The following is a 27,241-nucleotide window of genomic DNA, read 5'->3' on the forward strand; positions in this document are numbered from 1 at the left end:
CTATATCTCTATATTGAATAAGTCTATCCACGTAAAAATAGTTATAAAGAGTGGAGCTTCATTAGCAATGAGCTCTTTTGCCATCCATATCCAGGTTTCTAAATATCATTCCTTACTAAAAGCTCTCCTCATGAAATGGAAGAATTTAAGACACAGACAGAAAAGTACAAGAGGAGTCTGGAAATTGCATGCAAGAAAGAAAGAAAAAGTTCTAAAATGGTTGATGTTTAACAGGAGCAATCCAATACACGATGATAGTAAGAGATCAGAGACCATTGGATAAATATAAATTGATGAATAAATAATAACAAACTGATAGAGCTAGATGATAGAGAGATTGGTTGATGGATTGATAACTTGATAGATGGGGCAAAGGGAAAGGTTTTTGTAATGATACATTGCCACTTGACAAAACATGAAGAAAATGTGGTTGAAAGTCATTAATTTGCCACATGACAACTGCTTCAGGTAAGAATTTTGAAAGATGATAAAATGAGTGGGTGAAATTTGATAGGAACAGAATATTTATACAGATTTAAAATGTCTGCCCACACTTTTATTCCTAATTATAGGGTAAAAAACAGCAACTTGACAGTTGGGAATCTAGGTGAACACCACCGTAAATGACAGCTAGAGTTATCATCTCTAATAACAGGGCCAAGTGACATCATATGCTTCCCATTGTGATCACTGAGATGGGATCAACACCACCTTTGTCGTATTCCCATCAAATCCCTACCAACCTCAAATATAATGAGAAAACATCAGGCAAACCCAGTTTGGAAATCCATCAAAATAAGCAGCTTGTACTCTTTAAAATGTCAATGACATGAAATACAAAGAAGGGCTTAGAAAAAATCCTCTAGAGGAGATGAACAGAGGCGATAACTAAAGGCGCTGTGTGATGCTGGATTGGCTCCTGCACCAGCAAATTCATATCCCAACAGAGGATATGATTTGGACAATTGGAGGGATCAGAGTAAGGTTTGTAGACAAAGTAATGTAATTGCATTAATATTAAATGGTGCTTTCCTGATGTAGATTAATTTTTTCACTGGGAAGATAGAGTACCTGACGAGATGATAATTGTGAATGAACATGCATGTAACCACAAAACATAGGGGAAAACTGGAATAATGTTGGGCAGATTTGTAACTTTTCTAATGAATAAGTGCAAACATTGATAAGACTAGAACTTCCTGGCGCCCACTGCGCAGTCCCAGTTTGTCATGCCTGTTCAGAATTATAGACTGACCTTCAGGTCAAGACCTGGCCCTCCAGGGGGACTTAACTCTTAGGGGACACGAGCACTTGTTCCCAGTAGTTACTTTCCAAAGAAACCATCTGAATAACTGCAGGTCATTTTCCTTTGGGAATCAGCTTCTGGGACCTTGAGATGGGAACACTGGCAGAGATTTAAGCAGGTACCCAGGGACATGAGGCATGGGGATGGCAGTATGGGGCCAAAGGAGCAGCTAGGAGGTGGGAAAATTTGGGTAGAGTCCTTAAAATGGAGATAGGCCTGAGTCACCTGAACATAGAACTGTCTTGGAAGCCACTTCCCAAGGTCCCTACCATCCCAGGTTCAGAGTGTCTTCTCTTAGGGAGAGTGTGGTGATTGCAGGGACAGAGAGGGGTTAAGGAAAGCTCACTAACTCCTCCTTCCAGCTGCCCCAGGTTAGGAGCCTGAGGACAAATTAGCCAGTGGGGCAAGCACCTTGGGGGAGGAGCAGTAGGGCCAGAAGTGACAAACAGTAGAGAAGACAGGCAGGAGCCACCCCTCTGCTCTTCTCCAGCTGCCTGCCAGCACATTTCCTTGGCTGCGAGTGCACACGTGTTCCCAGAGCTCACAGGTCACTGTGAAGGCCTCAGGGCTCAGGGCTCTGGGCACAGGGCTGGACTCCGCAGCTAGTACGGACCGAGCATGGCGGGGAAGGGAACGCTGCTGCTAGCCTGCCTCCTCCTGCCTGGGTTCCTGCTCTCAGAGGCCGCCAAAATCCTGACCACATCCTCACTGGGTGAGTGCTTGGAGGGAAAATCAGAGACAGCTGCATCCCGGGCACCAGTGCGGGGCTCAAGCACACACCCTGGGGTCAGGAAACCCTGTGGGCTTTCAGACTGGATTGTGTCCCAGGCCCGTGGAGGGAGAGGTGGGCAGGCCTGTGTCACAGAGAGGGGTCCCCACTGCTGGGCTGGGGGAGTCAGTTCTGGAGAAAACAGTGGTTTCCTTTCCTCTCTTTTTATCTGCTTTGAGGTGCTTCCCATGGCGCATAGCTGGGGCCAGAATTTAGATCCAGTGCTAGCCTGGAGACCTTAGGCCATCTACTCCAGGGAAGGATGGGATTTTTGGAGGAACACCCTAAAAATCTGGGGGAGTGCAGAGTAGATGGTAGTAGACAGTGGAATATGAGGTCAGTTTTGGGCTCCTGGAGGCCAAGGATGGGGGTTCCTGGGGGCAGCAGCACAAAGTGAGATGTGTCTAATGGGACACCTGGAGAAACGATGGGGCCCAGGAGGCGGCCCCTCTCTCTTGTCCTTGCTGCTGGAAGGTTTTGAAGGACAGTGAAGCATTAATTCTGTCAACTGAGTTTTATTACCTTTACTTTTGCCTCAAAGGGAGCAGAAGGGAACAGGAACACTTAGCAGGATAGGGGGCATCACAGGATGGAGCTTTCCCAAGACTTCTGGATTCATCATGAAAGGATAAGAAACTCCCCTGATTACTGTTAGAGCCCCAAGAATCTGGGGATCTGAGAACTGGAAGAAACCACAAAGATCATCTAATTGGGTCACCTGATTTTATTTCCTGACAGGGACACTGAGGTTCAAGGGAATAAGGGGCCTTTTGCCAGAGCCCACAAGACCTCCCTCATGGACACACCCCAACTTTACTGTTTTCTTACCTCAAACCTGTCCTCTTCCCCAAACTCTACTCTTTACAGTGGGGATTCCTAAAAATCACTATTTTAAAAACCCTGTTTTCCATTTTAAATCTGTTTTTTAATGATAGAGGCAGCAGAAAAAAATGTTTCCCCACCTCCCGAAAGCACAGGTCCTCTGGTCTCTGAGATGGAGCTGGTGTGGTTTGGAGGTGCCAGAGGCCCCGCCTCTGTCCCAGAAGGTATTGGGCTCACCAAGACCCTCAGGAATGGTGGCCTCTGCAAGAGGGCTTCTCTCTTTTATCCATTTCTTCCAAGGATTCGATGTGAGCCAGAGAAGCAGTCTCAGGAGGTACAGGTTTGTGTTTTCTATAACCTGTGTTGCCTCACTCAGCACAGGTATAGTTATAAAAAACTCCAGTAGTTTCCACACCACTGCTATAGTCCTACAACCTTCTCTGCTGACCCAATCATCAAGAGGCCTTTATCTTCCAAACAACCCCCACTTTCCAATGTGGGCAAATTCTATTCCTTTCCCCTGGATCTGACTTTCTCTGCTGCTGAGATCCACATACTCAACACAATCCGCGTGATGGCTGATGTCTTACACAGTCTTTGCAGTGATAGAACCTGTACCTCCTCAGAGGATCAAACTTCTCTTTCATAGAATCTCAGGAATCTTAGGAAGGGTGATCTCCAAACCTATCATGTGCAGGGTCCTGCAGGTCCATCTTAGGGCACACAGTTATCCTGAATGCCTTAATCTGATGTTCAGCAATTTTCCAGCTCCAACTGGAAACATCCTGCCAAATATATTTGAATTTCAAAGATTTGGATTCTAAATGGTGGGTGTACCTCCTTCTGCTCCAATGGCTATTTCTTCCACCAATACTCAAGTTTCCCATTTCTTGGTCTGACTGTAACATAAATTTCTTAAGGGAAATTTCCCATAAGAAGCTCTGACCAATTGTCAGTAGGAACCCTACCCCCTCCCAAACACGGTACTGTGCCTAATTTCTACTGTGTCTCCATAAGTGCTGGCTGCAATCAGCTTGTACTTAGGATCAGGAACTCCTAAGGCCTAAGAAGAGAAGCTCTTCACACTGACTTAGAGACTATCAGTCACTAAAGGAAATATTGATGGATGACTTCCACAGGTTAAGATTTGTGAAGACACTGTAGGATTCTTGGCTGTCTCTGCCCCCTTACCTTGGATTTCTCCTTCCCCCACATCAATTTCAGACCCTCTGTTCTCATCCCTACAAAAATGAAATTTTGTATTGTTCCTAGGTGGAAGCCATTATCTGCTGATGGACCAGGTATCTCAGATTCTTCAAGATCATGGTCATAATGTCACCATGCTTCTTTATGGAGAAGAATTTTTTATCCCAGGTGGGTTTTTGATTTCTTGTTTGTTTATTTATTTATTTTTTGTTAATCATCAAATTCTTCTATCCCAGAGAGACAGTGTCTTTTGTATAGCACTGCTTAGCACAAAATCTTTTTGAATCTAACTATATTGAAAGAAGGGGAAATATGTGTGCATGTATGCTTATGTTACCTGCTGGATATCATATTAGGCTCTGGAGGCCTGGCCTCCAGAACTTCCACATTCCATAACTCCATGTTTTACCCCCTTAGCTAGGTGTCATTTCATCTCAGGCAAGCCTCCATACATCATTATTAATCATTTTGATAACTACTACTGTGTGGTGTGGCTTTAATATGTTTTGAAGAGAAGTCTTCAACCATCTTTGTAGCTTCTGTTACATAAGAAGAGCTGCGCTTCCTGTTTCTAGATTACTTTCTATTACTTTCTACTCCTGTTATGAGACCTGAACTTTAAGGAAGCTTTACAAGAATGTCTTTTAGTCATGTCCTAGGATCAGAATCTATCAATGAGTTGATCATATATTCTTGAGACATCATTGGCTGCCCATGACTTGTGCATAGTGATGTCAGAAGTTCTTGAGTCACTGAATCCAAGAATATTGCAGCGAAGATTAAGCTCTTCAATCTTGTTGAGTCTTCTCTGTTGACAGGCAAGCATTCAGAGGACCAGAGAACTCAAAAGATTTGTTCATGTTCACACAGTGGGTTAATAATAGAGCAGGTGGATCTAGAACTTTAAGCTCTGGTTTCCTCATTGAGAAATACTGAAGCTTTAATTTAAAAAAATCTCCAAATTCATCACCTTTGATGAAAAACAAGTCTGAGCAATTATGAAATTCTAAGATGAACTTCAGGCTCTGTTCCTGTTTAATCACCTTCTAGACCCGGCTCTACATCGTTCTCTGGATATCCTTTCTACGCATATCCCTTTGTATCTGCCTTGATTGTCAGTCTGATTGTGTATTTGCCTTGACTGCCAACCATGGTAATTGTAGTCCATGATCATTTCATTTTGATGGTTCTCGTGGATTGAGGAACTGCTGAAAGCTTTAGACCCTCTACCACTTTAACACATCCACCCACACTGAAACTAGAAACCATGGGAAGCCCATGGATTCCCCTTTGTTTTATTCTTGGTTCCAAGTTTTAATAGTCCAGAGTTTCTTGCAATATTTACGATTCACTGGAAATTTCTGAGGTTTTGAAATGGATTATTTATCTTTCTCTTCAGCAGTAGACTTTGGTAGAGGTCTGCAAATAAGGAAACACGTGATTGGATTATTTTAGTTGACCTGGTTCAATACTCACTATTGAAACTTTTGAGCCTGCATCAACTACCTGCTTGTATAACTTCCCTATAGGGTTTTTATTTACAACTTTAATGAATAAATGACTTCAGAAATAATGACGTAACTTCAGGTGCTAGTGCTGAGGTGTAAGTTTATTTCAATCAATAACTGAAATCACAAGAGGCCGCCCTACAGAGGACTGAATTGTCTGCAGGTCTGACTCTTCCTTTTCCTAAGAGAACTTGCTGTACCTCTCCGTCTACCAGGTAGACACTCCCCAAGTGACAGGTCTTTATTTTGGGGTTGTGTACAGTTACATCATTGATTCTCAGGGGCTTGCCTACAAACACTGAAGCAAAGTTTTGCCTAGAGGAACATTATTTTGACTAGAGAGTTCTCCCTCTTTCAGCCAGTTAGTTCTGCTTTCTTTGGGTGTGGAGGTAGAAGAGCAGCTCAGAAGCTTATGTAAGGAAGCCCCATCGTGCAATTGAGTTTTTGATTGGATTCAGGGCTCCTCAGTTTATCTATCTAGTATTGCTCACCTTAGCATTGCGAGTTAAAAAGAAAGAAAAGAAAAGAAAAGAAAAGAAAAGAAAAGAAAAGAAAAGAAAAGAAAAGAAAAGAAAAGAAAAGAGAAGCCTACTATATTAGTCTGCTGTTATCAAGGTGGGGTCGATTTCTTATAGCTGGGGTTTATAGAGCTTAATAAATTATAACCACCTTTGCCTCTGAATTTTAGAGCCAATTGAGACAAAGTTACAGGAGTTAGATCAAAATGCACCTTTATCCAGCTGATTGGGGAGCTTTCCTTTATATCTTCATTAACTGTCAAGCTGCGTACTGGCTTGAAAAGAGGCTCTGTAGAACCCCTGGGCATTGCTCTGTTTATTCTTTATGGGGTTTGGGTAATTTCATCACATGTTTGACTGTTCTCAGGAAGACTCCAAGCCTGAGAGCTTTGTCTCCCGATGGCTCCCTTGTGGTATCCTGGTATTGTGCTCCGTGAATGCTAGCTGCCATGTCCTCCCCCAAATCTGAAGTGTTCCACTGAGGGAGAGGGAGAAGGCCAGTCCAGGTCTGGGAACCGACTCCATGAGCTGTATCTTGGATATTTTCTCCAGCCACCCATGAATGTCCTGTGCCACCTGGTATCCAATGTCTAAAAACCATTTCAACATGTATTTGGTCTGGTTTTATTTAGTTACTTAAAGTAGGAATTTCAGTATGTCCTGTCACCTTCTTGTGACCACACACTGAAGTTCCCTATCTTCATTATTTAAACCATTGCATTTAAGTAATATTGGCATATGATATACTGCATATATTAAAATATATAGGTTGATATATTTGGACAAATACATATGCCGATTATGTCAAAATAATGAAAGTCACTAATTGGTTTTCAAATATTAAACTATCTTTGTGTTCTAGGAACAATTCCACTTTGTCAAGATGTATTTTCCCTTTTATGTAATTTTAGATTTAATTTGCTTAAATTTTGGTTTAAAAATTTTTTAATAATAAATTTATTTTTTATTGGGGTTCAATTTGCCAACATACAGAATAACAACCAGTGCTCATCCTGTCAAGTGCCCCCCTCAGTGCCCATCACCCATTCACCCCCACCCCCTGCCCTCCTCCCCTTCCACCACCCCTAGTTCATTTCCCAGAGTTAGGAGTCTTCATGTTCTATCTCCCTTTCTGATATTTCCTACCCATTTCTTCTCCCTTACCTTCTATTCTCTTTCACTATTTATATTCCCCAAATGAATGAGAACATATTATGTTTGTCCTTCTCTGATTGACTTATTTCACTCAGCATAATACCCTCCAGTTCCATCCACATTGAAGCAAATGGTGGGTATTCATCCTTTCTAATGGCTGAGGAACATTCCATTGTATACATAAACCACCTCTTCTTTATCCATTCATCTATCTATGGACACCGAGGCTCCTTCCACAGTTTGGCTATTGTGGACATTGCTGCTAGAAACATCGGGGTGCAGGTGTCCCGGCGTTTCATTGCATCTGTATCTTTGGGGTAAATCCCCAGGAGTGCAATTGCTGGGTCGTAGGGCAGGTCTATTTTTAACTCTTTGAGGAACCTCCACACAGTTTTCCAGAGTGGCTGCACCAAAGAAACAAAAGCAAAAATGAACTATTGGGACTTCATCAAGATAAGAAGCTTTTGCACAGCAAAGGATACAGTCAACAAAACTCAAAGACAACCTACAAAATGGGAGAAGATATTTGCAAATGACATATCAGATAAAGGGCTAGTCTCCAAGATCTATAAAGAATTTATTAAACTCAACACCAAAGAAACAAACAATCCAATCATGAAATGGGCAAAAGACATGAACAGAAATCTCACAGAGGAAGACATAGACATGGCCAACACGCACATGAGAAAATGCTCTTTCATAGTCATTCCTCCTTTATCGAATATTAGTTGACCATAAAGTTCAGGGTCCACTTCTGGATTCTCTATTCTGTTCCACTGATCTATGTGTCTGTTTTTGTGCCCGTACCACACTGTCTTGATGACCACAGCTTTGTAGTACAACCTGAAATCTGGCATTGTGATGCCCTCAGATATGGTTTTCTTTCTAAAATTCCCCTGGCTATTCGGGGTCTTTTCTGATTCCACACAAATCTTAAAATAATTTGTTCTACTCTCTGAAGAAAGTCCATGGTGTTTTGATAGGGATTGCATTAAACGTGTAAATTGCCCTGGGTAACATCGGCACTGTTGGGGATTTACCCCAAAGATACAGATGCAATAAAACGCCAGGACACCTGCACCCCGATGTTTCTAGCAGCAATGTCCACAATAGCCAAACTGTGGAAGGAGCCTCGGTGTCCATCGAAAGATGAATGGATAAAGATGTGGTTTATGTATACAATGGAATATTCCTCAGCCATTAGAAATGACAAATACCCACCATTTGCTTCAATGTGGATGGAACTGGAGGGTATTATGCTGAGTGAAGTAAGTCAGTCGGAGAAGGACAAACATTATATGTTCTCATTCATTTGGGGAATATAAATAATAGTGAAAGGGAAAATAAGGGAAGGGAGAAGAAATGTGTGGGAAATATCAGAAAGGGAGACAGAACATAAAGACTCCTAACTCTGAGAAACGAACTAAGGGTGGTGGAAGGGGAGGAGGGTGGGGTGAATGGGTGACGGGCACTGAGGGGAGCACTTGATGGGATGAGCACTGGGTGTTATTCTGTATGTTGGCAAATTGAACACCAATAAAAAATAAATTTTATTATTAAAAAAAAAAAGAAAATGCTCTGCATCACTTGCCATCAGGGAAATACAAATCAAAACCACAGTGAGATACCACCTCACACCAGTGAAAATGGGGAAAACTAACAAGGCAGGAAACCACAAATGTTGGAGGGGATGTGGAGAAAAGGGAACCCTCCTGCACTGTTGGTGGGAATGTGAACTGGTTTAAAATTTTACACCTGTGTCCATGTAAGTCATCATTATGTGATTTTCTTGGGATTTTCTTTTCTTTGTTTTTTTTTTTTTTTTTTTTTTTCTGGCAATGTTTATCAGTGCAATACTTTCCTAATGGAATACTTAGGTAGTGTTCCTCTTTCAATTTTCTGGAAGGGTTTGGCTAGAAATTAATATTGTTTCTCCCTAAATTGTTTTAGCCACTCAGAGATACAGGCTTTCTCTCCTAACCCCAAAGTTAGGTTCGGATGTTGAGACTTGGATCCTTACATGCACACCAAAGGTTTTAAAATGCTTTATTTTAGGGGCACCTGGCTGGCTCGTTCAGTATAGCACACAACTCTCCATCTTGGTATTGTGGGTTTCAGCCCCACTTTGGGTGTAGAGATTACCTCAAAATAAAATCTTTAAGAAAACACAACAGTTTATCAATGACATAATCAGGCTTCATGGCGGAAAGTAAGGCAACTTCCAAACTGGTCCAAAAATGCATTGAGAGAGCAGGAAAAGGAGAGTATGCGTGGGCTTTTATGGTGCTCATTGGTGGGGCTGGAATGGCTGCTTCCTTTCATGTTTGACTGATGACCAGACCATTCTATCTTTCACATATTTCAGTTCGAATTTTTTTTTAAATTAAAGATCTTTATTTTATTTATTCATGAGACACACAAACTGAAAGAGAGAGGCAGAGACACAGGCAGAGGGAGAAGCAGGCTCCCCGGGAGCCCAATGTGGAACTCGATCCTGGGACTCCAGGATCAAGACCTAGGCCAAAGGCAGGTGCCCAACTGCTGAGCCACCCAGGTGTCCCTTCAGTTTGAACTTGTATAAGTAAGTCATTATGGCATTTATGAGACCTGCTGCCTGAGGCTGGTGAGGGAGTTGAATGTTTCTCTGAATGTCTTGTTCAGAAGACCAGCATTGTGCATTTAGAGAAGTGAATTAGCTCCTTGATTATGATCAATAATGTCCGAAAATCTGTAGAAGATAAGGGCAGTCTTGCTTGAGACTGTGTACTTGCCTTTAGTGCGTGGAGACATGTGTAACCTTCATTTATATTTTGGATATCTGTATGGTGAGAGATTCTTATTTCTTTACCAAAATGGAACAAATTTTCCTCTTTATAGATCTCTTTAGAATGTGTTTTTCTTTTTAAGTTAACTTTGCTAGTTTCTGTCCATATCATCTGTTCTAGTTTATTGCTCTCTAGAGATCATAGAATTCTCCTACAGTCCTTTTCATTTCTGTGTGGTCATCAGTAGTGTTCCTTCTTTCATTTCTGTTCCTAGTAGTTCGTCTCTTTATTGTTTGTAAAGTTTCTTGATTATTTCAAAGAACTGTCTCTGTTTTCATTGATTTCTATTGGCTTTCTATTTCCAATTTTATTAATTTCCTCCCTAATCTTTGTTAATTCTACCTTCCATCTTAGGTCTAGTACACTTTCTTCCCCAGCGTCTTAAGGTTGCAGAATAAGTTACTGATTTGATAATTTTCTTTTTTAATATAGGCATTAAAAACTGTACATTTCCTTCTAAGTCCTGTTTTGGGTACATCCCATAAAAGTTTGGTATGTTGTGTACTCATTTTTATTTGTCTCTAAGTGTTTTATGATTTGCCTTGTGATCTGTTTTTGATACATGAGTTATTTAAAAGGGTATTGTTTAATTTCCATAATTTGTGAATTTTCTGGTTTTCCTTCTGTTGTGAATTTCTATCTTCCTCCTGGTGGGGTCAGATACCCTGTGGTAAGTATGTTTTAAAATGTATTGAGACTTATTTGTGGCTGAGCATATGGTCTCTGCTGGAAAATGTCCCATGTACCCTTGAGAGGAATGTGTGTGTCGTTGTTGAGTAGAGTGTTCAGAAGAAGTCTGTTATATCTAGTGTTCTATCTAGTGGATCAATGTGTGTAAGTCTTCTACTTCCTTACTGATCTTCTTTCTTTCTGGCTTTTCTATCCATTATTCAAAGTGGATGTTGAAATGTCCAATGATTATTATAGAACTGACTGTTTCTTCCTGTATTCTTCTTCTATTGCTTTAGTTACTTTGATGGTTTCTCATTGGGTGCATATATCTTTATAATAGTTATATCTTCTTGCTGTATTGAACCTTTATTAATATATACTTTCCTTCTTTGTATCTTGAAATCTTATTTGATTTGAAGACTTTTGTGATTGATATTTGCTCATCTGCTTTCTTTTGCTTAATACTTGATTGGAATATCGTTTTCCATCATTTCCCTTCCTGTATGTCTGTGTCTTTGGATCTACAGTGAGTCTCTTGTATACAATATGTATAGTTGTATCATATTTTATTTTGTGTTTTTTATTTTTGTATTTGTTTTCTTAATGCATTTTCAGAAAAAATATATATAGTTAATATGTGTGTTTATATATAAAAGAAAATTTTCACTAGTTTCTATTTGAATGCATGATGGCTAGGAAAGCTTATACACTCATGCTGGAAGTGGAACTGGTATAGTTGTTTCTTGATGGTCATCAGGGATGGAAAGATCTTCAACTGACAAGTAATTGTTCCCAGCAATTCAGCTGACGTGCCATACTTGTGCTTTGTGTAGGGGAGCAGCACATCCCTCTTGTGAGTTCCTATGTGAATGTTTGTGTCCTGAATGAGTGTGCTCAATGAGTCCCTGCAAAAAGAGGTTGTCCTCAATGCAGTGTCATACATGTGCTTCTCTGGATAAAGTTGAGGTGGTTAAGATCTTGCTGGCAAGGCTTGTATGCAGGGCTATTGAGGTAGTCCATGGGAAGCCAGTTACAAGTGATCTGTATCCTTCCAAGATGAAGGTGAAGAGACACTGCAGCTGAGAGCTTGTTGAAATAGGAATTAAACAGAATATATTACTAAATCCACCCTTGCAAATTAACTATTAGTAATGAGATATAGTCAGAAATTTGCATAACATTAGAAATGGGGGTGCTTAGTATGACAGGTCATGTCCATAATGTTGTAGTCATCCACTGCAAGGTATTATTACTTCTTTGCTGGTTTAAGATAGTCTAAACTAGGCCATTAAGTGGAAAAGCAGGGGAGCTAATCACTCCTTTGCTTAATAGATCCTTTAAAGTGGGATTTAATCCTTAAAGACACTATCTGTAAGTTGCATTAACAGTTTTAATATGTGGGTCAGATCAAAGGGTCCTATTTTGACAAGCTCATCAGCTTGTAAATGCTGAAACTTTGATTTTATGTTAATTTTTTTACTTGTTACCTATCAAGAGCAACCATAGCCACTAGGAGGTAATGTAAATATATTGCTGTAATGACTATTGGATATTTAATACCAGTAGTTAAGATAGAACATAAATATCTGCCCTCCAACTAATATTTTTGACTCCTAAGACTACTGAAATTTTCAGGATAAATTTGGTGGTGTCCACTCATATATCTGTTATTCTTGCCCCAGCATTGATGAAGACAATTAGTGGTTCATCGCATCTGATGTTAAAAGTATTTAGAAGCTCTGGTCTAGAGTCACAAAAGCCAATGGGCCATTCTTCTGTTATAAAGTTTTTTAAAAAGTAACGTTATATTCCATGTGAATCAAAGCTAAGAACTCTGTTTTAACTTCTTTCCTGACTCTCTCACCCTGCCGTGCCCCTCTCTTTCCTCTTTATTTTGGCTGCCCTTAGATGTGTTTTGGGAGAGGTTGTCCATTCTAATCTACACATATTTGTAAGTTTCTTCTTCGGAATGTCCCAAATCATATCGAGTCTTGAGGCCACACTGGTGGTAATTTTGAGAGATGTGAAATTAACCTGAGTTTGAATGAACTCCTTGAATTAACTCCATGGGCATGTCATCAGTGTTTTACCCTACTACAACGTTAGTCAAGGTTTTCTTTTAGCTTCAGAGTTGTAATCAGCAGCAGTAGCAGAGGAATTTTCTGGGGTTCTAGTGCACCTCCTACTGTTATGAGTGTGAATCTCATCCTGTGACATGCTGACTACCATTCTTCAAACATTCTGTGGGCTTGTAAACTGGAATCAGTCTTGCCCAGAGCACTGTCTATAATGGGGGCAGTCCTAGAGACACACAACCATTGGTCACAGACTCTACCTAGCCTAATGTCAATCACAGCTCATGCTGAGATCCAGAAGCACAATCCAAGCCGATATAGAAGAGGGATTTGTGTGAGACACATGACCCAGGGCCACTGAAAGGCTAAACCCATACTTTTTGTCCCCAAATGCCAATTATAGAAGCTTGTAAGTGGGATAGGTAAGGATTCCCCTACCTGGGTCTGGCTTGCTTGGCTTGAAACTCTTGCTCCCACAAGAGATGGCATGTTGAGGCTTTCTTCTCTGTTTGCCAAGATATGTCACAGAAGGTTAAGGGGGAGACGTAGCTTGAAAGCTGTCATCAGTTCAACTTCAAAAATGGTATCAGACTTTTTATTACACATGGGGGAGAGGCCAGGATGTGAAGTAGGGTTGCAGAGGACTGCTATTTTTAATTTAGGCCTTGTTTTTTTTTTTTTTTTTTTTTGGCTAATTGAGAAACCTGTGCATGTATCACTTTTAATTTTAGTGAAAATTATTTCTTTTTCTAAATGAGAAATGACTGGAGATCTAGGGTAAAATAAGATCTACATTGAAATACAAAGTATACCATTCACTAAATGTGCACTCTTGACAAATTATCTGGTACTTCTTTCTCACCTATAGAATGGTGAATAGTAGAAACTTTAAATAGAATAATCTACTACATTAAAATGAATAAAAGTGACTATATCTTTATATGGTTCTCAATAAAGTTTAGCAGGTTGCATGACTGAAGAAATGAGAAAGCAGAAAAACCAAACCAAAGTTCAAAAAGCAAATATCGAGTGTATATCCAATCCTTGGAATAAGCAAACCGTGATATCATCATGCCAATGTTAATTCAGGTTGTGTAGTATAATTACACATTTCTCTATTGGTGTTTTATTTTTTTATTGTTTTGTTTTTAGAAAAGAATGAAATTTCATACGAGGTTCTAAGTTGGCTTCCACCTGAAGATCATAGAAAGGAATTTAAGAAATGTTTTGATTTCTTTGTGACAGAAGCTCTGCATGGCAGGTAATTTCTTTTATTCTGTGAGTGAATGCATTGCCATTTTAGTGATATAAACGAATGGTTGGATGCACGGATACTTGGTGTGAGTCTAAGAGGAATGGATGGATGGAAAAATGAGTAGATGACTTTTGCACTACCAATCATTCAATCTGTGTTTATTGCTGCTCTCCCACTGAAAGCATGAATGTATTTCTGTATAGTGAGGAGGACTGTTCCTCTGGATCTTCCCGGCAACATTCACTGACAGTGTTTGCATATATATTCTCCATAACACAGAAGGTGGGACAGGCAACTTAATTTCTCATAGTTGGTAAACAATGAGAACCACCACATCACACTGATTTTTCCTCCCGTTTCCTCACATAAAAAGAATAGAAAGATGCTTAGGAATATTGATTTTTTAATACCTTGAACCACTATATTTTAAACTAATTTTAAAAACTCAAATAGTTTGATGATATACAATCAGAGAGTAATCTGAGGAATTTTGTCATTATCTGAGATACATAGGAAGTTCTTCATCTTTGACGTTGAGCATAAAGACACAAATTCATCTCTTGCTTGGTTAATACACTGGCCTAATGCCCATCCTCCTTCTTTCCTTAGAAATTCTATCTGCAAGGTGCCTTTTGGGCTCAGTTGTTAAGTGTCTGACTATGGCTTGATCTGAATTTGGTCTTGATCTCAGAATTCTGGGATCATACCTACCTGCAAGCCCCCGTGTTGAGCTCCAAGCTCAGGAGGGAGTCTGTTTGTCCCTCTGTCCCTTCCCCCATGTGTTTTCTCTCTCTCTCTCTCTCAAATAAATAAATAAAATCCTAAAAAAATGAATTCCATTTGCTACTAGGGGCCCCTAAAATCTAGCTTTTTTTCAATAAAGCCCTGTTCCTTAGTCAAACTAGAAGACCAAATTCTCTCATCTGTAAGAGATGTGATCTACAGTACTCATTTGAAACTTTGTCTATTTTATCTTATGTTGTTACTCATATATTTTTGAATTATATATCTCACCTCTTCTCCCTCAGCTTTATTATGTCAAACTGTTTTTGTTTGTTTGTTTGTTTTTAAGTTGGGCATGAAGCCCAACAAGGGGCTTGAACTTACAATCCTGATCAAGACCTTAGCTGAGATTTGGAGTTGGGTGCTTAACCAACTAAGCCACCCATGTGCCAAGACTGGTTTGACACACATGTTTAATCTGGTGCAATATATTGAGCACAGTGCTTTCCTATATTTTTTCAATTTATTACCTTAATTTCTGTATGATTCATGCTCTAACTTTAGAGGACTTTGTATTTAAATTAATATCCTGAATTTGTCAATAATACTTAGCAATCATTCTTCATGAAAATCTTTTAAAATATGATAGAGGATAATTTCAGCCAATCATCTGTTGTCACTTGTAGTTGGTTCTATAGTTCATGTAGACATCTGTATATTGCTAATGAGCTCTCACCTGTGGACCTTCCTTAAGTGGGCTGACATAGTGGTATGTTGTGCAGGTCCCAGGTTTGCTGGGCCTAGATTCTCTCCTCCTTAATTCAAGTAGGAGGCCCATGGGTCTTCAAAGCACTTGTACCTGTAACTTCAGGTCATGAATATTCTCATCTATTTCTCATATGCTGTATAAAAAGGATCATTTTTCTTGTGGGCGCTAATAGGGAAACACTGAAGGATTATGGTTCCTGGGATAGTGTCCTAGACAAGAGTCTTAATAGATATTGTTAAAATTTTAACATGAACTTTTGTGAAATCAGCTGGCATGAAATAGTAATCAGCCCTAAATAGGCTTTTATTTTGTTTGTTTTAAATGTTGATCTTTTCAGGTAGGGAGATGTAACTCTCATTGTTCAGCTTAGAAGTTGGATTCTAATATTATCATCAGAAAGTTCCTTGTGTGAGACAATCTGTCCAATTCAGGATATACTCAATTTCAAATAAAAGGGCTACAGCATGAATATTGATGCCATGAAGGTACTTCCACAGTTTGGTTAGGAATCAGGACGGTCACTCATAAAAGGTCAGTATGCAAATGAAAGTTAAACAGAGCATCACAGACTGTATCAACTAGACATGGAACTCTGAGATCTGCTAGTGTCAGAGAATGTATTCAATGTAGAAACACCTAAATTAGCTTTGCTAGTGGGTGCATATGGATTGGCCAGAGAAAGGGGAGGGGAGGAAGTGAGAATATTTTAGGAAGCAGAAACAACCAGAGTAGAGTGACCAGAGCAGAGTATTCATTGGACATTGGTAAAGTTGGTGGGTTGATGTTAGAGGTGGTCTTACTTACATGAGATTTTTTTTTGAGCCCCAAATATTCCTCATATTGTGAAATTAACACCTCCAATGAATACTTGTCATTACTTTTGTTTTAAACAGAGAAACATTTGACAACTTTGTAAAGTTAATGGGACAACTGGGGATTCGATGCAGTGATTTGCTAAGGAGAGGAGATATCATGGATTTCTTTAAAAATGAGAACTTTGATCTGGTATTTGTTGAAGCATTTGACTTCTGTTTTTTCCTGATTGCTGAGAAGCTTGGGAAGCCATTTGTGTCAATTCTTCCCACCCAGTTCGGCAATGTGGACTTTGGGCTACCAATACCTGTGTCTTATATTCCAGTATTCCGTTCCTGGCTAACCAACCCCATGGATTTCTGGGGCAGAGTGAAGAATTTTCTGATGCTCTTTGATTTTTCCATGAAGAAATGGCAAATCCAATCTACGTTTGACAACACCATTAAGGAACATTTTCCAGAAGGCTCTAGGCCAGTTTTGTCTCATCTTCTAAAGAAAGCAGAGCTGTGGTTTGTTAACTCTGACTTTGCCCTTGAATTTGCTCGGCCCTTGCTTCCCAACACTGTGTATGTTGGAGGCTTAATGGTCAGACCTGTTAAACCAGTGCCACAAGTAAGTAAAACTGTAGCTCTCGGCTGATGATATGGACACCATGCAGAGCTCTTCAGTGCAGAATTGGTGACTCCTCTGCCAAAGGGAACTGGGAGTAATATATTTTTAATTTTATATTCTATTTTAAATTTTATGTGGTAAAACCACTTAATATTAGACTTACCCCTTTATCAAATTTTTAATAGTGCAATTATTGACTTAGGTACCATGTTGTTCTTCAGATCTCTAGATCTTATACATCTCATTTACCTACAACTCTTCCTTCATGGACTAGTAGCCACGCTTTTTCCTCATCACTGTGCCCCCCACCACCCAACCCCTGGCACAAACCTTGAAAACCAGTTTCCACTTTAGATTCCATGAATTTGACTATTTTAGATGCTTCATATAAGTTAATTCATGCAGTATTTGCCATTCTGGCTTATGTCAGCGGAATGTCCTAAATGTTCATCCATGTTTTTGCATATTACAATATTTCTTTCTTTTTAATGTATTCCATTATATATATATATATATATATATATATATATATATATATATATACAATTTCTTTAGCCATTCATCTTTTGAATAGATATTTTGGTTGTTAACATATCTTGGGTATTGTGAATAGTGCTTCAATAAATATGGGAATGCAGGCATCTCTTTGGGATCCTAATTTCCATCTTTTGGGTACAGAAAGAGAAATCAGATTGCTCCATGATATGGTGTTCTATTTTTAATTTCAGTGGGAATTTCCATACTGTTTCCATAGTGGCTTCACCATTTTCATTCCCAACAACAGTTGTAAGGCTTGGTCTTTCTCCATATTCTCAACACATGTCTTATATTTTTTAATAATAACCATACTAATAGATATGAAATGACATTTCATTGTATAATTGATTTACATTTCCCTGATGACTAGTATTGTTGAGCATTTTTTCATATATCTGCTTGCCATTTGCATGTTGTGTTTGGATAAATGTCTATTCCAGTCCTTAGCCTATTTTTTAATGTGGGTATAAGATTTTTTTTTTCTATTGAGTTGTCATCTTTCCTATGCATCTTGGAAATTAATCTCTTATCAGGAATAGTTTGCAAATATTTTCCATTCTGTAGGTTGTCTGTTGCTCTGTTGATTATTTCTTTTTGCAGTGCAGAAGCTTTCTAGCTTCATGAGTCCCAACTGGTTTTGTTCTTGTAGGTATTATTTATTTTGGTGTTCACTTTGAATTTGACATTTTAGTTTCTTGTGCATTGTGCTATATCATTGCAATCATTGCCAAGACCAATATCATGAAATTTTCTCCATGTATTTTCCTTCAAGAGCTTTCATGTTTAAATCTTTTATCCATTTTGAGTTGAGTTTTTTGTATGGTGTTAAGGTGAGGGTCGAATTTTATACTTGTTCTTGTGGATATACACATGCTGGGGGTAGGGATGCTGGTGAGAGAGTGTTTCCATAACTATTTTCTGGCTTCGGTGGACTGGTTACACATTTGCCTGCAGTTCAGTCTGTCTTTAGTTCTTTCTTTCTTTCTTTCTTTCTTTCTTTCTTTCTTTCTTTCTTTCTTTCTTTTTAATGTTTCTGTTAGGGAATGAGAGCATGGAGCTTCTTCTAGTTATATCATGCTCTGCTCTTCTCAATTTTAAATAATAGATTTACATTAATCTTATAATTTTCAAAAGACAGCAAAGTGATTTTAAGTGGTCCTCTTGGATGGGTCTTATGGTGTAGTGCTGGATGGAGTCAAATAGAGCCAGATTAAACAATAGATTAAAGGCTTTGAGCTGGGGACAATCAAACAATGCAGAAGAGGAAAAAAAACTAATGTTTTTGAAGAATTGACAAAACTGTATTAATGCTCATTTTTAGAGCATTAAATCTGAAAGTTCTAAAGAATCATCTAGGGGTGGCTATATAATAATTAATATCACACAAAATAGGCTTATCTCATAACTTTTACAGGATATTAGGATATCTCATAAATGGTTTAATATAACAAAATGAATGTAATACAACATATTATTAGAATGAAGGGGAAAAAGAAATACATCATGTCAACATATGCAGAAAGGTTATTTGACAAAACTCACCCCTTTTCATGATAAAAACACAAAACTAGGAGTATAAAGATACTTCTTGGACATGATAAAGAGTATATAGAACACTCACAGCTAACATTGTAGTCTTTATGATAGACTGAAATTATGTTGCCTAAAATCAGTAATCTAAGATGCCCACTTATATCACTGCTCTTCAACTATGCCCTTGATATATTTTGAAGGCAAGAACAAGAAAGAAAAGGCATCCAAATTGGGATGGACAATGTAGAAATAGTTTGATTTTCATATGACATAATTCTCTATACAGAAATTCCCAAAGAATTCATATACCAAAAAGAAACTACTAGTTCTAATAAATTTTTTTTAAAGATTTTATTTATTTATTCATGAGAGACACACACACACAGAGGGACAGAGACACAGGCAGAGGGAGAAGCAGGCTCCATGCAGGAGCCTGATGTGGGACTCGATCCCTGGTCTCCAGGATCATGCCCTGGGCCGAAGGCAGATGCTCAACCACTGAGCCACCTGGGCGTCCCTAGTTCTAATAAATTAACCCAACAAAGTTTCAGGGGAAAATATCAATGTGAAAATATGATTTGTGTTTCCATACAGCAGCTATGGACAATCTGAAAATAAGATAAAGAAAACTATTTCAATAGCATCCAATTAAACTGAGGAATTGAAAGACATGTACATTGGACACTACAAATTTGCTGAAAGAAATCCAGGAAGACCAAAATAAATAGGAAGACACCTCCATACCATGGATGGTGATACTTGATCTTGTTAAAAGAGCAATACTATTCAAAGTGATCTACAGATTTGATCTAATCCTTATCTACAGTTCAATGGCCTTTTCTTTTTATAGACATGAAAAAGCCAATTTTCATTCATATGGAAATGTAAGAGACCCTGAATAATCAAAGTAATATGAAAAAGAACACAGTTGGATGACTCACATCTCTGACCAATTCATTTTTGCAAGGATTTTGCCAAAACGATTCAACAAAGGAAAGAATAGTCTCTTCAGCAAATGCTGCTGATCCCACTGGATATTCACATGAATAAGAATGTATTTTTCATGCCACATACCAAAATTAAATCAAAATAGATCAATGGTATAATTAAAAAGGTAAAAACCATAAAATATTTAGAAGAAAAGAAAGGGATAAGTCTGCATGGACTTATTTGGCAATGAATTTGTAGATATGACACTGAGATGAGTAACAAAGGAAAAAATAGATAAATTGGACTTCCTCAGGATTAAAAACTTCTCTATATCAAAAGTTGTTGTATAGAAAATGAGAGGACAAGTTATCAATACAAGGCAAGTATGTCCCCTCACTGCCACCTTTTAGACTCATTCTGGATGTTCTAAGTAAATAAATGATATGTTGGCAAGTGAAAAAAAAAAGGAAATAAAGGAAAGATAATATTCAAGGAAAGGAAATGTGACTAAAAAGGAAAAAAGGTATATAGATTAAGAAGGAAGCAATAATAATAGTGAAAGGGAATATAAGGGAAGGGGGAAGAAATGTGTGGGAAATATCAGAAAGGGAGACAGAACGTAAAGACTGCTAACTCTGGGAAACGAACTAGGGGTGTTGGAAGGGGAGGAGGGCGGGGGGTGGGAGTGAATGGGTGACGGGCACTGGGGGTTATTCTGTATGTTAGTAAATTGAACACCAATAAAAAATAAAAAAAAAAGAAAAAAAAAAAAGAAGGAAGCAATAAAACTAATTTGTTTGCAGATGATATGATGGTCCATTTTGAAAATCTGAAAAAGCCAAAGAATAAAAAAAATAAAAATTCCTGAAATAGAAAGCAATCATAGCAATGTCCAGGATACAAGTTTAATGTATAAAATCAATAGTTTTCTTATATAGTAGCAATGCATGGAGGAATGTGAAATTAAACACACTATACAATTTACATTAGCCACCACCAAAAATGTGATCTTGGGAATAAATCCACAAAACGTATAAAGATTTATATGATAAAAACTATAAAACTCTAATGAAAGAAACAAAAGAACTAAATAAGAGAAAATTCATGTCCATGGATCGGAGGACTCAATATTGTCAAGATTTTAGTTCTCTCCAAATTGATCTATGCATTCATTGCAAACACAGTCAAAATTTCAGCAAATTATATTGTAGATATTAATGAACTGATCCTAAAATTTGCATAAAGAGGCAAAAATCTTGAAGAGCCAACACAATATTGAAGATGAAGAATAAAGTTGGAGGATTGACATTTTCAATTTCAAAACATACTATAAAGCTACAGTAATCAGGACGTTATGATATTGGCAAAAGATTAGATGGATTGCAAATGTAACACACTAGAAAACCCCAAAATAGACCCACACAAATTTAGTAAACTGATCTTTCACATAGGAGTAAAGATAATAGTAGAGAGGAAACATAGACTTCGAAAATGTGGTGCTGGAAAAATGGGTATCTGCACACATACAAAATAAATTAGACTCAGACCCTACACCCTTCAAGCAAATTAGCTAAAAATGGGCCATAGACCTAAATATAAAATGCAAGAGTATAAAACTTTTAGAATATGATATTAGAGAAAATCTAGATGAACTAGAGTCTAGTGAAGACCTTTTAAATGTAAAACCTACGTTATGTTCTGTGAAAGAAGGGATTGATAAGTGTGCTAAGTTGAAATTAAAATTCTGTTGTGGGGCATCTGTGTGGCTCAGTCAATCAAGTGTTTGCCTTCGGATCAGGTCATGATCCCAGGGTCCTGGGAGGGAGCCCTGGTTTGGGCTCTCTGGTAGCCGAGGCCTGTTTCTCCCTCTGCTTCTCCCCACTTCCCACCCCCGGCTTGTACACACTCTCTCTCTCACTCAAATCAATAAATAAAAATCTAAAAAAAAAATTCTGTTCTGGGAAGACACTGTCAAGAGAATAAAAAGAGGAGCCACTGAACAAGAGCAAGTATTTGGAACAGACCTATTTGTTCAAGACTATTATTTAAAATATGCATACACTTTATACACACAAATATACATAGTATGCAAAGAACTCTTAAAATTTAACAATAAGAAAACCAATAATTTAAAAATGAGGCAAAAACCTTCCCAGACCTTTCAACAAAGAAGGCAGACAGATGGCTAATAAGCTTATATGAGGCAGACACCTGATAGAGACCCTTTCCCATCATCTACTTAAATTTCTAGAAACCCTACTGCCCTGTACTGGGCCAGGAAAGCAACTGGCACTCTCCCAGGCACTAGCATCCTAGCATTTAGGAATGGCATCGGGACACTCCTAAATGACAATATATATGCCCCCACACCTAGAATGAGGATGAGGATGACCTTGGTACTGGGGCCATGTTTTCAATGAAGAAAAATTCCCAACACGTGGACTTTCCTCTTTATAAAACATTGTTATACATGCAAGTCCTGGATCTAGATGTTGGTGCCACAGTATGCTTTGAGTCCTTTATGGGCAACGTGGGCTATTGTGGTAGTGACTAGATCACTAAAGCTCTCTTCACGTTCATTTGAGATTACTGAGTGTTTTTGTATGGTAGGATGTGTCCTGAGGTTTCAGAAAAATGGCCTCAAGGCTGCCAGACACAATGGATATGAACACAGTGCAGAGAGCAGTGAGCTGTCTCAGGGGCTATGAGAGCCAGTTCAAGACAGTGAGCTTAGGCTCACTGGAGAGGAGGGTATATTTTGTAAATAGCTGACTTTGATTCCAAGGCTGTCTGGGCTTTCATGAACAACTTTGTTCACCTTGTTTCCTTTCTTACCTCTCTCCAGGAATTTGAGAATTTCATTGCCAAGTTTGGAGACTCTGGTTTTGTCCTTGTGGCCCTGGGCTCTATGGTGAATCTCTATCAGTCCCGGGAAGTCCTCAGGGAGATGAATGGTGCCTTTGCTCATCTGTCTCAAGGGGTGATATGGAAGTACAATCCTTCTCACTGGCCCAAAGATGTCAAATTGGCAGCAAATGTGAAGATTGTGGACTGGCTTCCCCAGAATGACCTCTTGGGTAAGGAGATCCAATCTACTTCTATGTTTCCATTTATGTATCTTTGGGGCTCCACTGGGCAACTCTGCCAACATGGGAAGGGGCATCTGGTAGCAAAAGATAATCTTGAGAGGACAGGAATGGAGTAGCTAGCTGGAGTTCTTAGGAAATGAGACTATACTCCCCAAATGAGTAAAACTGGCATGTTTTCTTCTTCCTTTCTATTGTAGTCTTGATACCTACAGCCAGAAACAATATTGTCATTAGGATGTTTTACCATATTTGGCACAGACCAAGGTTGTCCAGACACAATTGAAGACTATTTGTGGACTCTTAGAACACGTACTGGGGGTCTTGTTGCCACTGTTGTTCCTGGCCACTTGAATATTTGTTAGGCCATGTACCATTATAGACACCCACACACCCACACATTTTAGTACATTCTCATACCCTACAAAAGATGTACTCAAGCTTTCGGGATCCCTGGGTGGCGCAGCGGTTTGGCGCCTGCCTTTGGCCCAGGGCGCGATCCTGGAGACCCAGGATCGAATCCCACATCGGGCTCCCGGTGCATGGAGCCTGCTTCTTCCTCTGCCTGTGTCTCTGCCTCTCTCTCTCTCTCTGTGACTATCATAAATAAATAAAAATTAAAAAAAAAATTTTCAAGCTTTCAAAGAATTGATGTTGATGGTGTCAACCCTTCAGTGAAGGCATGAGACCTATTGATGTTGATCTGTGCCAAGATATCCGAGTGTCAGCTGACTAACCTCTTAACCTTATCCAGTTATTTTGTCTATTGAATTCTCTAGTAGCAGAAAGCTCCTTGTACCCCATTGCTGTCATTGTTCTGTGCCACTTCTGGAGCCCCCTAGTGCCACAACCTCTGCCTACATCAAAGATTAGTCCTCAGTATTGTAGCTCACAAATATATTGGAAACTTAAGATAGAGGACTCTGCACATATATTCACAGGGCATGGGGTAGGGAAGAGAATTGTGATTTTCAGAGAAATACAAATAGATTCTGATGCACATCACTGTTGAGAGGCCGTTTAAGGTGAACTCTTCATTATCAACACTTGTTTTAGTTTTGTCTAAATAAGAGTGGGGTGAGCACACAAGAATTGGAAATATTGAGAGGCGTAGAGCATCATTGCCTACTTTAGAGGGTTTTTATGAAATTGACGAGAAGGCAGATATAGTGTAAGTTTGATGAGTACCACATGAGATGTGATGTCAGTTGAAGTGTTAGCCTCCAGAGAAGAGGGAAGTGAAGGAACAATGAAAGAGAAAGCATGAGACCTATTGAGTGAGAGACCTGGAGAGTGAGAGACAGAGACAGAAAGAGAAACAAAGGTAGAGACAGAATAGAAAGATAAAGATGGATGGAGGGATGGATGGATGGAGGAGAATGCTGGCATCAGCATGCTCAGCAACTGTCTCTGGATTCTAAGTCTTCGATGGATTGATAGAGAGGAATCTCTGTACAGAGACAAGGCCAGAATTTTGTATCTTGGGGAATATGCATCCTCGAGTGTGCCCTAAACTAACTCAGTAACTCCATTTTCTCCAACATCCTTTAAATTCCTTTGTATTTTTTTCTGCCCTTGATACTTTCAAAGATATTCTGAAAATTTTCACCCTGCACTTTTCTGTTCTGTTCCCAATTTGCAACAGCTCACCCACACATCCGTCTTTTTGTCACCCATGGTGGGATGAATAGCATAATGGAGGCCATCCAACATGGTGTGCCCATGATAGGGATTCCTGTCTTTGGAGAACAGGCCGAAAACCTGATCCGAGTAGAAGCCAAAAAGTTTGGTGTCTCTATCCAGTTAAAGCAGGTCAAGGCAGAGACGTTGGCTCTGAAGATGAAGCAAGTCATAGAAGACAAGAGGTATGGAGCTCTTGTGGCCACTTGGGTTTGTGGTTACTTAGGCTGAAAGAAGACATCAAATACAAGAGCACGGTGTGGCTTTATTTATTTATTTATTTATTTATTTATTTATTTATTTTTTTGCTATAAAAGTTGAAGCTTCCAAACTTCCATGGAATAATATGTGTGTGATGCTAATGGCTGGCCTGTTTCCCCTGAGGGCAAGACTGGGCAATTTAGGTTAGATGTTAGGTTCAAGAACAGTTTCTACCTTAAGGGTTTTGAGGACTCTGACTCTACACAGGGTCTGTGAGAGGTCTTATATTTTGGGGCTGCTGATAGTAGAATTACACTAGGGAGGTCACCATCCTGTCCTCCAACATGCCACACTGTCTCCGTCTGAGGCCCTTTATCAGTGATGCTACCTAAGACATCCTTCCCTTCCCTTCCCTTCCCTTCCCTTCCCTTCCCTTCCCTTCCCTTCCCTTCCCTTCCCTTCCCTTCACAGGGCTGGCTCCTCATGACATGGACTCATCTCCAATGTCCTCTCCTCAGAGAGGCAGGAGGTCTTTGTGTGACAGTCCTAGATGCACTGTTTACCCAGCCCCTTCAATCATAACTCATTTTCTCTTCTTCACACTTCTCAGGATCAGTAACCACCCCATTTCATTCTGTTTGAATTTATTGTGTGTCCCTTCTACTAGCTAGTAGAGAGTAAGCTCCCCTGGATGGCCAGGTGTGTCTCTTGTTTCCCCTGTGCTCCCAGGGCCTAGCACAGGGCCTGCCACAAAGTAAGCTGGGATGAATTCCTGTTAAGTGGGTCAGTTAAAGGGTCCATGTTCTCTTAAGTAAATTCTAATATAGGTCAAGAATGTGGTAACCACGATGGACTGAGTATCTTATCAGGGTCTCGAGGACATTTACCCTGAATCGGATGTATGTCACATCGCATATATCCTTGTATACTTATCCTTTATTGTAGCATAAGTGTCCTTGGGTAGAGACTTGTCCTTACAGCTTAGTCATCTTTCTATAGTTTAGCATTTTAGCACTAGGCTTGGATCTTTGCATGGTGAGACTGGTTAGAACTTCGACTGTGACAAAATCAGGCCAACCACTTTTCCTTCAAACTCAGTCTTTTGTGCATATGGATGAAATGTGTGTGTGGTGTGTGTGTGTTGATACAAGGTCTCTAAGACTTCTGAGGTCACATGAGTAACACCCCAACGCTGTCGCTGCCAACAGGTACAAGTCAGCAGCCGTGGCTGCCAGCATCATCAGGCGCTCTCACCCCCTGACCCCTGCCCAGAGGCTGGTGGGCTGGATCGACCACATCCTCCAGACAGGGGGTGCAGCACACCTCAAGCCCTATGCCTTGCAGCAGCCATGGCATGAGCAGTACCTGCTGGATGTCATCTTGTTCCTGCTGGTGGTCACCCTGGGCACCCTGTGGCTCTGTGGGAAGCTGCTGGGCATGGTGGCCAGGTGGGTGTGTGGGACCAGGAAGCAGAAGAAGGCCTGATGGAGGTTCAGCCTTGACAGGTGTTTGGGGAGCCACTGGTTGCAGATGGCTTTCCCCAGCACAGGACACCCCTGGTGTCTTCCCTGTATTGGTACTTGAGGTTGGCGTAGAAATATCTCCTCATAATTTCCTGCCCTGTTTGGAAATTCTTATGAAGCAATCTTGGGGATTATTTTTTCAAATTGTGGTAAAATACATATTGTATAAAACTTCATATTTTAGTTATTAATTGTACAGTTAGTGGCATTGAGCACATCGACATTATCATAGAAACATTACCACCACCCACTCCAGAAGAAATTTTATCTTCCCAAACTCAAACTGCACACCGATGAAATAGTAATTCCCCATATCCTTGCCCCCACCACCAGCCCCACGCCTGGCAACTCCTGTTCTGTTCCTGTTCAGAAAGTACTCCTGTACTTTCTGTGTCTATGAATTTGATCTTGGCTTCCTGACTTACCCCTCATCAGTGACATCCTCACTCAGACCCAAACCTTCAGCAAACATCCCCACCTTCCTCCCCACTCCCTGTCCCTAGACACAGCACCCTTCTTACTTCATCCTTGGTGTCTGACACTTAGTCTCTCTGCCCAGTCCAGCCTCACATTTTATGAGATCAGATACTAGCCAGTACTTCCATGTTGGGTTTTCCTCTTGTCGGTCCTTTTCACCTCACCTCCAGGATCAGGAAGCCTGGTCTCTGTCCTGCAGCTAGGCAGGAGTGGCTCCCCCAGGACTCCACCTGTCTTCTCTGTCCC

General features: G+C 39.8%; 1 protein-coding gene across 1 annotated transcript; it reads left to right on the plus strand.

Annotated features, from left to right (window-relative positions):
• Positions 1-1,820: 1,820 nt before the first annotated feature.
• Positions 1,821-26,694, plus strand: LOC144311948 (UDP-glucuronosyltransferase 3A2-like). Its single transcript, XM_077894323.1, has 7 exons — positions 1,821-2,018; positions 4,170-4,271; positions 14,009-14,117; positions 16,497-17,028; positions 22,874-23,105; positions 24,760-24,979; positions 26,204-26,694. Exons 1-7 carry the CDS (start codon positions 1,925-1,927, stop codon positions 26,478-26,480), a joined length of 1,566 nt encoding a protein of 521 aa, XP_077750449.1. The 5' UTR covers positions 1,821-1,924; the 3' UTR covers positions 26,481-26,694.
• Positions 26,695-27,241: the final 547 nt, after the last annotated feature.

Source organism: Canis aureus, chromosome 4, assembly GCF_053574225.1.
Source record: "Canis aureus isolate CA01 chromosome 4, VMU_Caureus_v.1.0, whole genome shotgun sequence".
NCBI lineage: Eukaryota > Metazoa > Chordata > Mammalia > Carnivora > Canidae > Canis > Canis aureus.